The sequence below is a fragment of the Adiantum capillus-veneris genome, chromosome 25 (assembly GCF_014529385.1).
Source record: "Adiantum capillus-veneris isolate H3 chromosome 25, ASM1452938v2, whole genome shotgun sequence".
Taxonomy (NCBI): domain Eukaryota; kingdom Viridiplantae; phylum Streptophyta; class Polypodiopsida; order Polypodiales; family Pteridaceae; genus Adiantum; species Adiantum capillus-veneris.
Genome location: NC_140955.1, coordinates 101847778 through 101865769, shown reverse-complemented (window position 1 = coordinate 101865769; position 17992 = coordinate 101847778). Strand labels below are relative to the sequence as shown.

The following is a 17992-nucleotide window of genomic DNA, read 5'->3' as shown; positions in this document are numbered from 1 at the left end:
ACCTTAAGGAAAGTTCCTCAGCCCAGCATGCTCTTGTTCTCTTTCTCTCTCTCTCTCTCTCTCTCTAAGGAAATAATGAAAATCTTCTAAGAAGCTTTTCATACATGTTTTGTTTAGGAGTCAACATGAGCCAAGGTGCTCTAACTCTCAACTAGAAATTGGACAGCCATCCACATTAGTCTTCATCGGGTTGACGATTGAACACTAATTGTCACAAGGGCTATGAGCCACACACACTGGCTAAGAGTCATTGGCAGATCTTGGGTAAGACCCAACTGTTGGTATTCCTTGGACGATTGTTCTCCAGCTCGACCAGATCTACCCAGGGAGTACACATCGATGTTAATGGACAAGCAAGAATCTTGTCATTACGGAGGTGTAGGGTGTCATTTTTGCACTACATGTTTTCAGTGCGACACTCACGTTGAGTTTTTGATAATCTTCACCTCACAGCAGCTGATCTCTACAAGGAAGTATAGATGCAGCAATCAGTTGTGACAGCATGGCTATCCACAAGAGCTAAGCAGTTCACTTGTGTAGATTTCCTGCTCTCTCCATGGCACTATGGAGTGTCTAAGGTCATATTGTTCTGGGGTACAACCCGGCGGATGATTGCTACATCACCCATAGGCATTGCGGATCACAGTTGATCTGCATCGAGAATCATAGTTTGATCTCAGTCTACCACACGATTTTAACCAAAGGGGTTGGATTACGAAGGCAACACCCACGGTACCCAGTGCAATGCTGTTTGTTTTTTTCAGGTAGGAGACGTGCTTCTCTCCGTTTGAATACGGGTAAGTGAACATTACTTTCAAACCTCCAGGTACGCATCTATTGATTTGGTGTTTCCAATTTTTGTATTCTTTGCTTATTTTTTTTTCAAGACGTATAAGTACGCTTGAATGCTACAGAGCCATGCCAAGGGCATGTCGGCACAAAGTATTTTGAACCAAGTGTCCAATCTACCTTTCTGCCTTATGCTGTTACGAACCTACTTGTAGGGTTCGATTTGGCACATGTTGTCACATGGGATACAACATGGTTTAGGAACTCAAGGAGTTCGGTTTAGCCAATGTGGAGCAGGATAATGAGGGTCCCTCTCACTCACGTCGTAGAGTGTTTATAGTTACCTCCACACACAAGTATGTCTTGTACTTGAAGGATGTTCCTTTTCACGCATCCTTATATGAGACATATTCCACATGTGGAGAATATGAGTCTCTGGACTAACACTGGCGTCATTATGTCAATTATGTGTCACGACAAAGTCCCTAAGTGCTGGTCACATCTGTTTTCTAGACCATTTTTAGCACGACGTATCAGGAGCAACTTCGTGGCCATAAATTATCGAATACTTAGAATGACTTGTTAAGGTACAAGTACTACTAAACAACATTATAGATGATTGTTTATACATATAGCAAGGCTATAAACTGTTAATGAAAAAGTTTCATTGTCTGTATTTAGAAGTGATCAATGTTTCACCTTTTATTGTGATTCAGACGTTTCAGCAAGGCTTGCAAAAGTATAGTTTCTTTTCAGAACTATTTACATTCCTTTTATTGCGTGCTAGGCGCATCACATTTTCCATAAGTATTGGCAAGCATCATTATGGATATACAGGTTCGGTTAGTTTTTGCTAAATGCATGCACACTAGGTGTTATGGGCCCTAGTGTTTAGCAAGGGCTGATTTGGAACGGCATGCATATTCCACAGATTGTTGCTTATGAAGCATTTTGCACTCTATGTGCACTATCTCTATGAGATTACTTTTGGATCCACTAATCACCAATAGAGGTCATGGCTCGGTTTGGGCGTTTGTGGATTTTTTCAAGACCACGATGGTTATTTCGGACATTGTCGATTCTTCACCAATGTTAAACACTACTGCGATTTCCCGTTTACCAGTCATCTGGGACGACTGTCTGTAAACCGTGAGAAAAACACACCTCAGTACTGTCAGTTATCCAAGGGGATAGACAAATTGTAAAGAGTAATCTTATGCTAAAGGATCTGCTAAGAGCATACGTTAGCATAACGCATTTTTAGATAGATGATTTTCTCCCTGTTCTAGAATTTGCTTAAGTACGATTTTCGACTTTGAACACCTCTTGTGGTGGGGTTGGAGATTGTGTCAATACTTTCATACGTCAAGGACTTACCAGTTGTGCTGACAGAGTATGTTGGCAAGTAACCTTCATTAGGGATGAACATGTAACGGACTTTTCAAGATACTCAGGCGAGTAGGAAATCTGGCTCACAACTGCATGAAAAGTTACGCCAATGTTTCCTTGCATTATTCCAGTACCTTCAGAAGATCTGAAAACTGGTTATGCCTTTGGACAACTCTTAGTTGTGGTTACTCCTTTACAATACTCAAGTGAGTTATAAATGGAGTTACCATTTAAACCCAAGTGACTCTTAGTTGTGGTTACTGCTTTACAACACTCAAGTAAGTTATATATGGAGTTACCATTTAGACCCAAGTGATTGCAAACGGACAACAATGTTGAAAATCAAGATATTCCTCTTGGTTTCATTGAACCTCCTCACTACACCAATTATCGGTCATATAGACAATTGGCTCACTTGTGGGACGTCAATAAAGAGAACATCAGTATTCTTAAGAAGATATTACTACTTGTGTTTTCGAAGACGAAAACTCTTCCTTAAAGGGGAAGTAATGTCAGGACAATGGTAGAACCAGTCCGGACCAAGTGCCAGAGCCAAGGGCCAAGACGGACGTGCAGTCAAGGGGTTCCCTATATTTAGAAGGTCAGGGGCCTATATAAAGCATGGCTGGGTGGTGATAAGCATGTTCAGTTCCCCTATCCTTACACAAACTCCCATTTGGCATAAATTCCAAAACCAAGGCGTGCACTTCAAGGTTGAGGACGCATCCCAATACTTTAACTAGGTTCGTATGCCGTAGCTTACTCAAGATATACATCTCTTGCAGCATTGCTTCACGTGAGCATGTGATTTCATTCTTGAACTTTTTGATGGCAACCACATCACCGTTTGGGAGTACTCCCTTGTACACTACACCAAGGGCACCCTTCCCTAACAAGTTCTTTGCAGAGTATCCTTCTGTTTATTTCCAAAGCCCTTCGCTTGAGAAGCGTTGTATCTTTGCCAAGGCGCTGTTGCATTGTTGAATGGCTGCATTGGCGGAGGGCCTCTTTGAACGCCTGTAATGACAAATTAGTGCCACCAGAATGGCAGTAAATACTGTTAGTGATGAGGCCAAGGCAATGAGAATCTTTACTTTTCATCCTAAACGACCTTGATGGGGTGGCTTGCAAGGCTGATGTATGATAATTTGGCCACACAATCCAGGATTTCCTTGAAAGGATTTTGCTCAAACACACCAAAAAGGGGAATGGGACCCTTGAATCTGTTGAATGAGACGTTGAGAAAGCTTAGGTGCTGCAAGTGTTCTAGAGTTGATGGCAACAAGCCTGTGAGCTCATTGTTTGAAAGATCCAATGATCTCAGGTCAGAATTATTGTTAATTAATTGTGGGGGAAACTCTCCGACAAGCTGCTAATTGCCAGACACATTGAGATTTTCAAGGGCCATACAATTGCCAAGGTTCTCTGGTATGGTGCCCGCAAGATGGTTCTGGGACAGATTGATTGTCTCCACCATCAGCAATTGTCCCAACCAAGCCGGTAAAATCCCCGAAAGGTTGTTGTGAGACAAGTCTAGAGACAACACATTTTGCAACGCATTGCCGAAGGCGCTGTCCGGAAGTGGGCCATTGAGCTGGTTGAAAGAAAAATCTATTGCTTGCAAGTTGCTAATTAAAGCTCCCAGTTCATCTGGAATTGTGCCTTGCAGTAAATTGCTTTGCAGATATAATTTCCCTAAGCTTACAAGCCTTCCCATTTTGCTGGAAAGGCCACCGACTATCTGATTGTGTGACAAGTCAAGATAATACAAAAAACTACAGTTAGATATGGACTCCCATGGAATACTACCTGAGAAGTGATTGCCACCAAGATCTAGCTACTGTAGTTGTTGCAATTGGGCAAACACTGATGGAATTGAGCCACCAATCTGATTGAGACCAATAGATAACTCAATAAGACTGGTAGCATTGATTAGCTCGCTCTGAAGCAGCATAAATTTGAAACCTGATTTAGCTGCTGTACTTGTTGCAATTGGGCAAACACTGATGGAATTGACCAATCTGATTTTGGTCAGGCTAAGTGCTCGGAGATGCTTTAAGTTCAATGTCTTCATCAGAACTGAGCCGCTCAACTGGCTGCTGGAGAGGTCAAGTGTAACAAGCTCTGTGCAGTTGTCAAGGCTTGCTGGGATAGTTCCCTTGAGGTTGTTCTCCCAAATTTTCAAAACTTGAAGATGACCCAGCTGGCCAAGTTCGGCAGGGATGGAACCTGAAAGCTCATTGTGTTGAAGTTCAAGACGAACAAGGCGAGTGCAATTGCCTATCAAATGATTCTGTGTTTTCAACCTGGATTAGAAAGCCAAGCTCAGTAGGTATAATACCTGAGAGCTGGTTTGAGCGAAGATATAGACCTGAGATCTGAGTGCAGTTGCCCAAGCTGCGAGGGATGGCACCTTTTAGATTGTTTTGATCCAACCACAGACCTCGTAGACTGGTTAAATTTCCCAGCTCTTCTGGGATTGCACCTGCTAGCTGGTTGCCTTGTAGGTCAAGGAGATTCTTACATTTGCCCAAGCTGTGAGGGATGGCTCCCACGAGCCTGTTTTCACGGAGCAATAGGTACTGAAGCTGCCCCGAAAGCCCAAGCTCACAGTTGGGGATGGGGCCTGAGAGCTTGTTTGAGTGAAGATGGAGTGCAGCGAGGCTAGTACAATAGCCCAAGCAGCGAGGGATGGTGCCCGTACTGAGGTTGTTTTTAGCTACCCATAGGCCTTTCAGACTGGTTAAAGCTCCCAACTCTATTGGGATGGAACCAGTTAAGCCATTTTGACATAAACTTAGTTTGAGAAGGGAGGTGCAGTTTGTGAATAAGGAAGGAGGAATGTGACCACTGAGGTTGTTATCGCAGAGTCTAAGAACTTGAAGGGAGGAGAGAGAGCTGAGAGATGGAGGGATATGACCTGTGAGTCTATTGTAGATCCAGGACTCAAAGAGAGGAACAGCGAGAGCTCGGTGGGGTGTGAGAACTTAGAGATTAACTTAAATGTGATTAATATCACTATTACTTAATATGCTAATGTCAAGACATAAGAGAGTGCAAGATAGAAATAGAGCAATGACAATAGATTGAACTTGAATGAAGAGTGAAGGCCTTGTTACAAATGAGGGCAGCTAATGGGATTTATATACAAGTTGAGGGAGTGAGGATTATCCATCACATGGGAATTATAGGTAGGTGGGAATAGACACATGTTGAGGCTTGCATAGGTAAAAGGAGTCCATGTGGGAATTAGGGAATAGAGGTAGGTGGAAAGGAAGTCCACACTTATTATAATCATAAGTTACTTTTACATCCCCCCTTAAGGGTGGACTTCTCGTTGTAACATTGAGATTGATACACAAAAGAGCTTTGCGAAGTAGCCATGTCGTAGATACATGCTTCCCCCTCTCAATGAGAAGTTCATCCGGTAGGGATCAAACTCAAATTACGAGATGAAGCGTGAGAGATGCAGTCAATCGCTTGCAGAATCATGTACTCCGATGTGCCAAGAAGAGGAATGTCATCCGATGCGCCTAAGATAGCCATGCCTTTAGAGATTTGCCACATGTAGATATTGTAGTCTTGTTGTTGATTGAAGCCGCGAGCGACAAGGCATGCCTTGTAGCGATCAACTGAGCAGTTGGGGTGGTATTTCTTCTTTAAGAGCCATTTGCAAGAGTCAATGTTATGATTCTTAGGAGGTGGCACAAGCTCCCAAGTGTTAGCTTCTTTGAGGGCTTGGAGTTTATCCAATATAGCAACATGCCATTCCTTGCTCTCGCTAGAAGCAAGGGCATCGAGAACAGAGAGGGGAAGGGCATCTTCAAGAGAATCATTTCATCATTGAGGACATCAGAGAAATTGGTGGCTTCATAGATCTCGCGAAGAGATCGGGTGCGGCCATGCGAACTAGAGACGGCTTGGTCCAAGTGTATAGCCGAAGTGTGTTGCGATGGCAAGGTGGCAGAAGTAGAGCTATGAGGCTCGACTTCATCGACATCTGCTGGGATGGGAGTAACTGGCAAGGTTTCGTGGGAGTTGCGAAAAAAAGGTGAGACCGGTAGCGAAGGCGATGGGAGCTCACGAGGTGGAGCACCGAGTGTCTGCGGTGTGATGGAAGTAGCGGCAGTCGGGATGGACGGTGTTGGTGATGGTGTCAACTGTGAGGAGATGGGTGCAAGAGGTGGTGCAGGAGTGTTGCCGATTGGCTGTGCATGAGAATGCGAGACACGAGGAGGTGGACGGGCAAGGAGGAAAGGCCTTTGGATGGTTAAGGGAGGCTCAAGATTGTGCCTAGAAGGGTGGGAAATTTGCGTGGGTGTGTGTGTGGGTGAGGCCGTCAACAAAGATTGATGAGAAGATTTGCCTGAGATGATGAATTCTTCATCAAAGACGACGGTGCGGGCAAAGATAAACTTGTGATGGTCTGGGATATAGAGGCGGTATGCCTTGATGCCAAAGCGATCACCATAGCCGACAAAAGTTGTGCGTTGAGCACGTGGTGATAGTTTTGATAAAGGTTGCGTCACAAGTGGGTATGCAATGCTTCCAAAGATGCGAAGGTGGCCAAGATGAGGTGGGTGACCGTGCCAGAGGGTGTAGGGTGTAGTAGTAGGATTGCGGGTGGATGGAATGCGGTTTTGAATGTAGCATGCAGTGGCGGTAGCTTCTTCCCAATAGGTGTCTGGGAGGCTAGCTTGAAGAAGCATGGCACGAGCAGCTTCAAATAGTGTGCGATTCTTGCGCTCGGCACGACCGTTTTGTTGTGGGTGGTCGGTGATGGAGAATTCATGTCGAATACCAGCAGAAAGACATAGATCTTTGAATGCATGAGAAGTGAATTCCCCACCATGATCTGTGCGGAGAGTTTTAATATGGCAGCCATGTTTAGTTTCAACTAATGCCTTGAATGTGCAAAAATGAGAGAAGGTTGAGGATTTCTCGGCCATGTAGTAAGTAGTTGTGTATTTTGAGAAATCATCTATAAAAGTAAGCATATACTTATTGCCAGTGAGGGAGTTGACGGGCAATGGGCCACAAACATCAGAGTGGATGAGGTCGAGAGGTGTAGTGGCTCGTGATGATGAAGTGGGGAATGGGACATGATGTGCTTTAGCAAGAATGCAGCCCTCACAAAGTGTGATGTGAGTGAGGTGCTTGGGAAGACCTAGTGCAAGTTGGCGATGAGTGAGTTGGTGCAAAACATGTCGAGAAATATGTCCTAGTCTATAATGCCATTTGAGTGTGTTTTCTTGTGTTTTTATGGATGATGCAGATGCATGTGCAGGCGATGAGTCACCCAATGGATAAAGACGCCCAGTTTTGGGGACCAAAAGTGTGACATACTGACCATCTTTGTTTAGTGTAGAAATGTGGCAGCCTTCTCGTACGAATTTGATGATGATGCCGTTGTCGGTTAGCTCGCTGACAGAGATGATATTTTTCTTGAGACCAGGGACATAATATACGTGAGAAATAGTGGTGTGTAGGCCATTAGGTAGGTTAATGACAGCATCTCCATAGGCTTTGGCGAGCTGGATGCTGTTATCACCGAGGCATACTTCTAGAGGGTGTTCTAGATAAGGGATGTTGGATAGCCAATGTAGGTGATATGTCATATGATGGGTGGCGCCCGTATCAAGTAGCCATGTATTGGGATATGAAGTGGCTATAGTGGTGGCATATAGTTGTGAAGGATAAGATGGGCTATCATAAGTAGATATGTCAGCATAATGAGCTTGACCATAAATAAAAGGAGATGGTTGGCCATGGCATGTCCCCCCTTGAGGGTAAGAAGGATATAGGTTAGGGTGAGAGATAGGACGATTACCTTGATTGCGTGGTTGTCGACAGTCCTTTGTGAGGTGTCCAAAGCGATGACAGTTGGCGCATAGCTTTGAATTTTGGTGATTGTGGTGGCTTTGAAAGTGCGACTTTCTTACAGAATTATCGTGTTGTCGAGGAGGGCCCGAATGTTGAGGCTTCTTGCTGTTATAAGGGCGTGAGTTTCTTGTCATAGTGACAAGTGCCGTGGAGTACTTCTGCGAGCTGCTAGAGTGGTCGCGAAGCGTTTCCTCCTGATGGATCTTGGCTACAAGATTTTGTAGCTGCAAGTTAGCCGTAGTGGCTTGTGTAGTTATAAAGGCTCTCCATGATACAGGTAGAGAAGCCAATAAGAGCATACTTTGAAGCTCTTCAGGGATGCAAGCCCTGAGATAAGTACTTCATCTAGAAGTATTTGCCACGTCTCCAAAAACTTGGAGGATGACTGACCCTCTTGCATGGTAGTGTTTACCAATTTCTTGATCAGGGAAACTTGGTAGACGAGGTCAGTGTGCTTGTAGTTCTTCTCGAAGAACTTCCAAATGGCGCTAGCAGTAGTTAGCTTTTTCACCATTTGGACTTGCCGATCTTGGCAATGGAGAATGAGCTCCATCTTGGCACTATTGTTTCTACTATGCCAAGTATTATAGGTGTCGATGAAGTATGTTTAATCTTTGTCTTCAGGGTCTTTGGGGTGCTCAGGTTGCTCTTTCACTCTTGACGTGACGTCCCAAAGTTGCATCTGCGTGAGGTAGAGTTCCATCCGAATCTTCCACACTTGGTAGTTAGTGCCTTAAGCTTGTCGATAATGTAGCGGGGCTTGTAGGTGGATGCGGAAGATGAAGAAGCTAACTCAGCCATCTTTCGAGGTTCCGGATTCCTTGAAAAGAATAGAGAGTGAGGCTTCGAGTGTGGGCTAGAGAGATGGAAGACTCTTAGCACTAATTAGAAAAATTAATCTTAAGCTCTATCGCTCTGATACCATGTGAGAACTTAGAAATTAACTTAAATGCGATTAATATCACTATTACTTACTATGCTAATGTCAAGACATAAGAGAGTGTAAGATAGAAATAGAGCAATGACAATAGATTGCACTTGAATGGAGAGTGAAGGCCTTGTTACAAATGAGGGCAGCTAATGGGATTTATATACAAGTTGAGGGAGTGAGGATTATCCATCACATGGGAATTATAGGTAGGTGGGAATAGACACATGTTGAGGTTTGCATAGGTAAAAGGGGTCCATGTGGGAATTAGGGAATAGAGGTAGGTGGAAAGGAAGTCCACACTTATTATAATCATAAGTTACTTTTACATGGGGATGCCTCCAGTGAGAAGGTTCGAGGAGAGATTGAGGTCATACATGAAAGTGAGGTTCCCTAGCAGTGGTGTAAGAGAACCTGCAAACCCAGAGCCTGCCAAGTTTATGCCAGCAACATGGGATTGTCCAGAGACATAAGCGCAAGTGATTCCTCCCCATGATTTGCAACTGTTATTCGAATTACTGGCGGTCCAATCGCGAAGAAGAGGCGCTCCAGATGCAACGGAATTCGTTAGGCGAGCCTTCAACTCCAAAAGAGCAGACCATTCAGAGGAAGGAATTGCAGGTGTGGGCATACTCCATGTGCTGCTGACAAACTGCAAGAAGCAAATGCAACAAGCAGAGGTAATTAAGAGGTGCTCATGATTGGTTAATGTAAGTAGCATTCACTGTTGATTGTAGATGATGATACCAGTAAGCCAAGGAGTGAAAGGATGACTTCTGCTGTTGCTGGCCATGGTGGAGCTTCCATAGCCATCTCCGTTGCCATGATGATCTATTGCAATCAATACAAACTTGTGACATGCATTTTTTGATGATTATATTACTTGCGGAGCCCTTAAATTATTTATACCACCTTGACCACAAGAAGATTTAGAATTTTTCTCATGTAGGAAAAGGGAGCCTTTTTCAGTGTTTTTCATACAATACATAACATCATGAGCTTCTGTTCGGGAGGCACCGCATACCTAGCTAGGTACGATTGGCGACAGGGATCGCCGGCCTCCACACTATCTCGCACGGGCATGCTCAAATGGGATCGACGGCTGAGGTGATCTGGGCCGTTGGATGCGCATTTGGTAAATTCGGGGCATTTGGTAGATTCAAGAAGAAAAGTAAATTCGGGCAGGCTTGTAAATTCGGGTCGATCCGCACCCCATGTCTCGAACCCCCGACCTCCCCACCACGAGCCATGTGCACTAACCACTACACCCTCATGCGTACTTTGAAATATAGGCGATTCCATATGTTATATTGTAAATGTGGGCCAATTAGTAAATTCGGGGCAAATTGGTAAATTCGGGGCAACCTGAGATCTGACGGTCCATAATTGACGCGCGTTACCTTTTCCTCCTCCACCATTGATCCCATTTGACCATGCCTGTGTGATATAGTGATGAGGGACCGCCGGCCCCCCCACCGGGCTATCTTTCATGGAAAAGTGGAAAAAGAGATTAGTTGTTGTAGCTTGCTTCTTTGCATGGAGCATGGGCACGAGTGATCTGTGCACAGTTTTTCTACTTTGAACCTCTCTCTCTCTCTCTCTCTCTCTCTCTCTCTCTCTCTCTCTCTCGCTATAGCATAGTAAGAAAGCTTGAATCAATGCAATAGTTCCAGTGCAATGCTAGCACCTCAAGGTGGACATCACAGCTGCATGGCTATTAGATTTGTTGAGCGAAGTCAGGCTATTTAGAGTGTGACCAATGAGATCAAATGCAGCTACCGATTGCGCCTGCTAGAACCTCTCTCTCTCTCTCTCTCTCTCTCTCTCTCTCTCACACACACACACACACACACACACACACACACACGAAACAATGGCGACAAACTGTTTGGTTCAAGGTGGATCCATCGACGTTGTGGCCTTTATACTCCCTTAATTGGGCTTGACTAGGGAAGCAGTTTTACTTTCAATATCCTCATTGTGGTACCCATGAAGCTAGGGTCCATTGCAGTCTCTAATCAATATTGCATGCATTTTTGTGTTGGCCGTGTCAAGAGGCGTTTGATCACAACTGCCCCCAATATATTGCCCTTGCACTAGCCACTGAGATTGTTGCAGCATTAAACGGCCTCTTAACTGTCCACTATGAAATGGGCTGCTAATTTCCCAGCACCCATGCACGCGTCAGACTCTCTTCAAGGGATCGAGCCCAGGACCTGAGGGGAGCCAACTGCCTGGCCATGTGTATCGGCATGGAGTCACCTCCCCAGTAGAGCAGCAACAGAGGAACTGACGGCAATAGGTAGTATGGACGACGCTTCATCTCATGACCAGCATAGCTTCATGAGTTCACCAAAGAATCAAATAAAACTTAGAGCTGAGATCTTTTTGCTACTTATATGGGCTACTGCAATATGGATCCAAGGGACGTCTCTCTCTCTCTCTCTCTCTCTCTCTGAGCGTTAAGTATCTGAGCTAACAATCTTGCGCTGTGTTTGTAGGTGTTAGTATAGGTACTGCTCAAAAGAAGTGAACAGCAGGGTTCTGCCCACCACGTGTCAAAAGAAGAGCTCATGCAAAGGACTTGGCCGGTAAATGAGGGAGGAAAACGGGCATGTGGGGAGTTGAACAGGCAGCCTAGCAGGCATTCTGGTGAGGCGAGAAAGCAGAGGCATCCGATGAGGGCACCAGCTTACAACTCCTTATAAACAAGCATTGAATAGATGACTCAACCGGTGCACCGCCTGGTGAGGACACCTCCTCTATTCATGGGATATTTTGCCAATGCACGACTTCTCAACTTCTCTATTCACGAGGATATCTTGCCGATGCAAACAAGTCATTGCAGGCCATAGCCCTTGGAGTATCTGCTCGCAACTCTCAACCCTTTCCAATTAGGGGTGCAGTTTGAACATGCATGCTGATTTCTATGGGGGGAGAGAGAGAGAGAGAGAGAGAGAGAGAGAGGCTTCTAAGCGCTCACCAGCTATCCCTTGGCTGTTTAAGGGTTGCAAATATGTACCAAGTGCTCCCCCACACACACATGAGCTAAGCAGGCCCAACATCCATCAACCTTCCGTGCTTGAAGCCCCATTGAAGTCTGCACATTGAGAATCACATGTGCCGCTGCAAGGAACCACCAACGAAATAGTCGTTTGCCAAAACAGGTATAGTTACACCAACTCTGCCGGTTAGCTGACAGTCAACTGCATGTTCTCTCTCCTGCTACGCCTAGCTCGCTCTCTCTCTCTCTCTCTCTCTCTCTCTCCCCGCTGCTGCCCGTCACACCTTGAGCGTGTGTACGTGCCATGGTCAAGCTTACGGATAACTATGAGCACGTCCTAACCACCACTTTTTGGCCTGCCATACTGGCAGCCTTAGCGTTTGCCTGGAACTTGGGGCACACACGTGTTGCTTGCCTAGTGGTTTGAGTGTAGGTTTGCTCTTACCCCTTTTTGGGAATCCACGTGGTCAGGGTTTACTCCCTTTGTCCTTTCTTTGGCATGTGAGGCGCGTGAACCCACGTGGTTAGGGTTTACTCCCTTTGCTCTGCGCCCCTTCTGTGCTCTTTTGCTTCGCACGCGTCCGTGTCCGGATTCAGGGGATTGTGGACCTGGTCTTTTGTCGTCTCTCGCTCGTGGAGATTCCTTGCTAGCGTTGGTGCAGGGAGTGAAGTCGACGGCCTCATGCTCGCTTGCGTGTGTTGATTTTCGTCCGTGATGGAAGCTTCAGTCTCTACCGTGCGTGTGACGGCGACATGCTGTGCCCATCCTCCTCGGATCGCTTTCGATTTGGCTCATCATTGCGTGATGGATTTACATGTTGTTCCCAATTCTGGCTATGGACTGCAAGGGGTTTAAATACATGGTTTTTGAGGTTGTGAATGTCAAGTGCTTCCGAGGCTTGCGTGTAAGGTACTGCTCTCTTTCTTGAGCATGTCTCTGTTCTCTTTTGATCCCTCCGTGGACTGTGATGTGATATTGTGCTATGACCAAGTGATCACCTGATGTGGTGAGAGTGCTCTGATCGTTAGCGGGTAACTGCTGTTCGTTCGGCTTAGTAGGTTTCTTGTTTCCTCTCTACATCTGCGTTTTGGTTTGTGTCTGGTTCATGAGGAGAATGATGGCATTAACTCATCATGGTTGTGATACGGAGTCCTCTTACATGACATCTAGGACTGGAGTCCTCTTGTATAACATCTAGGACTACATAAAATTCCAACTTGCAAAGAGTGATAGCCTTGCATACATTCACAACAAGCACTCCTCTTCTTTGGTAAGTAGGGAGCTGTTTCGTTGAAAATGTCCATGTGCAGTGAGGGCTCTACTGATTTTGTGCAGTTTGGTTCTACTGATTTTGCTTGCCTGTCCTCTGCCAACAATGATTATGGTAGGTTGCTTTTTAGGAGATATGTTCTGTAATGGACTGGTAAAGCTTCTTGTTTTTTGTGAGTGGTGATGTCCGTGTGTAGCTTGAGCAGAATGCGGGTTTGTTTCTGGTTGGTGGAGCAGACTAAATTAGGGCAAAATAGACCTACATATTTGGTCTATATTCGTATGTGCTCCATGATCCATTGCCCATGTATTGAGTAGAAATTTGGGTGCTGCTTGCTGTTGTATACTCGGTTCAAAGTTCTGGCTGCTGGTTGTATTTGGTTCTCGAGCATGGGCTTGCTGTGCGCCTCTCTAGCTGAGTGATGTGATGTACGATTGTCAGTGTATTTTTGACTGTCAGTTGCAAGCATGTCAGGATGAAAGTAAGGTAACGCATGTGATGATGGTGAAAGCCTGGGGCTTCGTGAGGAATGACGAAGCCGTTTCTTTGTGCTAAAATTGTGGTTGTCAATAGAGAATGGGCAACGTATTCACTGTTTCCTTTCGACTTCTGTGTAGAAAAAAAAAGGCTGTTATCTGTTAGCTTTGAAGCTGTGCTTAAACAGGACATTTATTGCTTTGTGTTGAAATTTTGATTTTTAGTAGACAATAGGCAATGTGTTTGCTCTTTGCTCTGAAATTATGTACAACCAAAAATCGGCCGGTATGTCACTGAGGTTGGAAGTCGTGCTTATTTAGAGCTCTTTTTTGTGTTGGTTACATGTCGGTCTTTGAAAGTGCGGTATGGGGTTGTTTTCTTGGTTCTTTTAAGAAGTTTTTGAATATTGTAATCTCTTTACGATATGCACCTACTCTTGGGGCTTGTATGGCCACTGCAGATGCTGTATTTCTTGCTGAAAAAGTGTCATGCAGGTGACAGGGTAAGGATGTACAAAAATTAGTTGCTTTTGAATGCCATTTACTGCTTTGTTGCAACTTGCTATGCCGAGAATCATGACTGTCTTCTTGTGCTTACGCTACTTGAAGTCGTTTTTTTGCCTGTTTCCAGTCTTTGCTTTCAATGAGTATAGTGCTTTCTTTATGTGAATGTCCTACCAGCTGAAATTATAGTTGTTGACAGAAAATGGACAATCTATTCATTGTTTGCTTTGAACTTTTGTGTAGAAAAAAAAAGGCCCTTATCTCAGTCAGCTTTGAAGCTGCTCTTAACAAGAAATTTATTGCTTTGTGCTGAAATTCTTGTCGTTAGTAGACAATAGGCAATGTGTTTGCTCTTTGTTTTGAATTTTTGTATGGAAATATAGGCTGGTACGTCACTCAGTTTGAAGTTGTGCTTAACAATAAATGTAGAGGTCTTTTTCACATTTGTCACATGTCGATCTTCCAAAGTGCACTATGGGGTCAGTGTCTTGGTTCCGTTAAGAAGTTTTTGAATACTCCCCCCCCCCCTCTCTCTCTTCTAGCCACTTCCCCCCAATTCTCTCTCTCTCTCTCTCTCTCTCTCTCTGCCCTTGTTGACTCTGTTCGAGGTTGAAAAAATACAATTTGTGCGCTATTAGTTTTCTTTACGATGTCATGCTTTGTGATGGATTGGTGATACAATATGTATTGTCACCGGTTAAAGAAAAAATGACATTCACTTTTTCTCCTCTCTCCATTATTGTCGAGTGGCACTATTCTATATTGAATCGATGTAGTGAAGTTTCTTGTTGCGTCAAAATGCCTTTCCTCCTTTTCACTACTCTCTTCACTTCTATTTATTGGGTGTGGATGCCACCTTCCCTCTTTCTTGTGCCTCTTTAAAAGACAATGGTTTATTTGGGATACGTGGTATCAGAAAGATGCAATCCCCTCCCCCCCTTTTCTGGACTCCCTCTTCTTTGTAGGTTTAGTTTGGATAATTGGTGATAGAATCATAGTTCAGAAGTGTTCTAAATCTTTTTCATTTGTTTGTGTTATGTAGATAAAGTGAGTGAGTGCGTTGAAATATGTCCTATAGTCATGGTGGCGTGCAAAGCATGGAGATTGACGGTATGGAGTATAGGTCTTGCGGTGTCCTTTGTGCTTTTGGTCTTCTTACTTGAACATATTCATTGTGTAGAGCCGAATTTTTTTTTTGCCCTTGCACGTATTGTACATCCAAAAAGTGGAACTTCCAAACGTGAATGTGTACGCATTGATGCAAGTGGGTCGTCTGCAAGCACTCCGACAACTTCTCGCAAGTAGTGTATATAGTAAACCAAAGTTTGTTATCCAGCCATCTCTTTCGAAAGGCAAAGTGCAAGCTGCAGTGCGTTGATTTCTACCTTTTTCTAAAGAAAGTGTATACGAGATTTGATTACCTTTTACATTTTACAGTGTCCCTTTCTTTTTCAATAGGTGCACAAGTTGGATGCTCGAAAGCGCAAAAAGCAAAGATGGCTGTCGTTAAGATTGAGAAACATGGTACATATAAAACCAAAAAAATATGACCATATACTTGTTTTTAATATAAATCGTTTATCGTCTTCTCCTCTATTGTTTTGTAGATGCTTTAATTGACACTGAAGAAGAAGAAGTGAAAGCCAACCCTTTCCCACAACAAGAACCTTCTATTGAAGACCATAATGTGCCTTTTTTACATATAACTGACCTCTCTGACATCACTCCTAGATTTGCAATTGAGGGGTGTGTGCTGAACAATTATGGTACTTTCAAGCTTTTCGATCCAAAGATTGTGAAGTTCTTCAAGGCCGATCTTGTAGATTCGCACAACTCCAACACAATCACTGTCGTTGTCGGTTCATCTTTGATAAGTCAATTTGCTTCCTTTTTGAGCGTTGGTAGCTTTGTGCGGATAGAAGGTTCTACAATCAAAACAAAGAACAAGGTAGACGGTGGGACGTCACCTTTCTCTCTTTATCTGGATGCTACCTCGATCGTCACTTGCATTGCTTCGTTTCCAATTCGCTTGAGCTTTTACCCAGAAACGAAGATAAGATTTTTCTTAGATGAGGCGGCAAGTGCAGGTCTAAGCGGTGCAAAAAGTTATTTGGGTACGCTTGCTTTTGTTGTTATTAAGAGTGAGTTTTGAAATGTACGCCAACTCCACTCGTGGAGAACTACTGGTGGTTGACGGTTCTACTCCCAAAGATCGAGCAACTGTAAGTCCCGTACATATAACTCGTTTGCACCTCTTTGGGTGGATAAGATTTCGTGATTTTTAACGTGTACTTGTTTCAGCTGACTTTTGTCAACGATCGCAAAGAAGAGTATAAGTCTATCAAGAGGGATATTGACAATGGAGAAGTGAAAACTTTTGTTGCAAGGAATGTCAGAGCTTTCTTAGGTCGTGAGAATACGCTGTCTGTTTTGGATCTCACGATCTTGGTGCCTGTTCATAGCAAGCGTCTACAATCTGATCTCTTACAAACTTACAAGACACAGGTTGAGAGTCTCGGCTACGGAAAACAGGTAATGTTGGATAACTTGATTGCCTAGAAACTGTACTGACTTCCTTTGTAATTTTTCTTTCTCACTTTTGACCTGTAGGTATTTGGTGTCTTGCGTTTCTCTAATATAAATGGTGTTCTTCTAGAGACATTATGTGCCATTTGCAAATCGAACAAGGTTCATAAAATGACGGAAGGTCTTTTCTATGTCGCTTGCCAAAAGACCACTACAAGCTACGAGATTCCCAAGCTTCAAGTGAAGATTAAGCCAAGTGAAGGTCCTGTCATTTCTGCACAACTGGTTGGACTCATTGTTGATGAGGTCTTGGCTTTGGGCAAGACTTTCCAAAGCTTGTATTCTAAAATTCCAATAGTTGCAAGGGAGATCTTGGCATCAACAACACGCACTGGCACGTTCAAAATCAGCCTTGCAGGAAATTTGACTGCTTTTTATCCAGGGTAAAGGCCTTGGAAGCAGAATAGAAATTACCATTGTATATAAATAATACTGGTAAAGCTCTTGGAGAGTTTCGATCTAGTTTTCCTTTTCATGGTCTTGAATGCACCAAAAAAGCCTTGTACAAAAACCCTTGTAAAAAACAAACCTCTGTAAAAAGACTTGCAACTGTGCATACCTTTTTTGAGATTCCCTTCCCGTGTGTGTCTCTCTCTCTCCCTCCTTATTCACTCATTTTTTCCCCTCCATCTCTCTCTCTCTCTAAGTATTGTGCATAGGCCTCTGTCGTTAGTGACCCAGCTGTCTTCTCTCTCTCTCTCTCTCTCTCTCTCTCTCTCTCTCTCTCTAAAATATGAACATGTAAAGAGTCCCGTTATTTTCAGTAGCCAACATCTTTGGCTTCTCTCTCTCTCTCTCTCTCTCTCTCTCTCTCTCTCTCTCTCTCTATCTATTTCAGTATTATTCATAAAGACTTCCTTGCTTGTGTTTGTCAGTTACAGTATTGCAGATAGAGGTTCACTGCTTCCAGTCGTTCGCATATTTCTCTTGCTTCTCTTTTTTCTATCTACAATTGGATAAGAAACTCTCCCTCCCCCCCCCCCCCCCCCCGCCCTCTCTCTCTCTTTCTCTCCCTCTCTCTGCTCATTCAGTTCACTCAAACAATGGCTATCTCCATCTATTGACGACATAAAAAAAACTTGGCGTCGATGAATCTTTCTTATGTACATACAATGAGAATGTTGATATATTCACTATTTTCTAGTAGATTACAAAAACAACA

At 44.0% G+C, this 17992-nt stretch overlaps 1 protein-coding gene and 2 pseudogenes across 2 annotated transcripts; 2 read left to right on the top strand and 1 right to left on the bottom strand.

The window, feature by feature from the left end:
- Positions 1 to 12107, bottom strand: part of LOC147425394 (uncharacterized) — a 101578-nt pseudogene extending 89471 nt beyond the window's left edge.
- LOC147425395 (uncharacterized) lies at positions 6187 to 6396 on the top strand. Its single transcript, XM_086499470.1, has one exon. The coding sequence runs from the start codon at positions 6187 to 6189 to the stop codon at positions 6394 to 6396; it is 210 nt and encodes a 69-aa protein (XP_086355596.1).
- A 3123-nt stretch (positions 12108 to 15230) lies between the features above and the next one.
- LOC147425393 (uncharacterized) lies at positions 15231 to 17403 on the top strand (annotated as a pseudogene). The gene is made up of 6 exons (XR_015186337.1): positions 15231 to 15354; positions 15425 to 15545; positions 15703 to 15768; positions 15852 to 16466; positions 16546 to 16776; positions 16901 to 17403. The product of XR_015186337.1 is annotated as an uncharacterized LOC147425393 (transcript).
- The last annotated feature ends 589 nt before the right edge of the window (positions 17404 to 17992 follow it).

Bases quoted from the DNA above. Each gene is read 5' to 3' on its own strand.
- LOC147425395 (XM_086499470.1), top strand. From the start codon at position 6,187: ATGGGAGTAACTGGCAAGGTTTCGTGGGAGTTGCGAAAAAAAGGTGAG.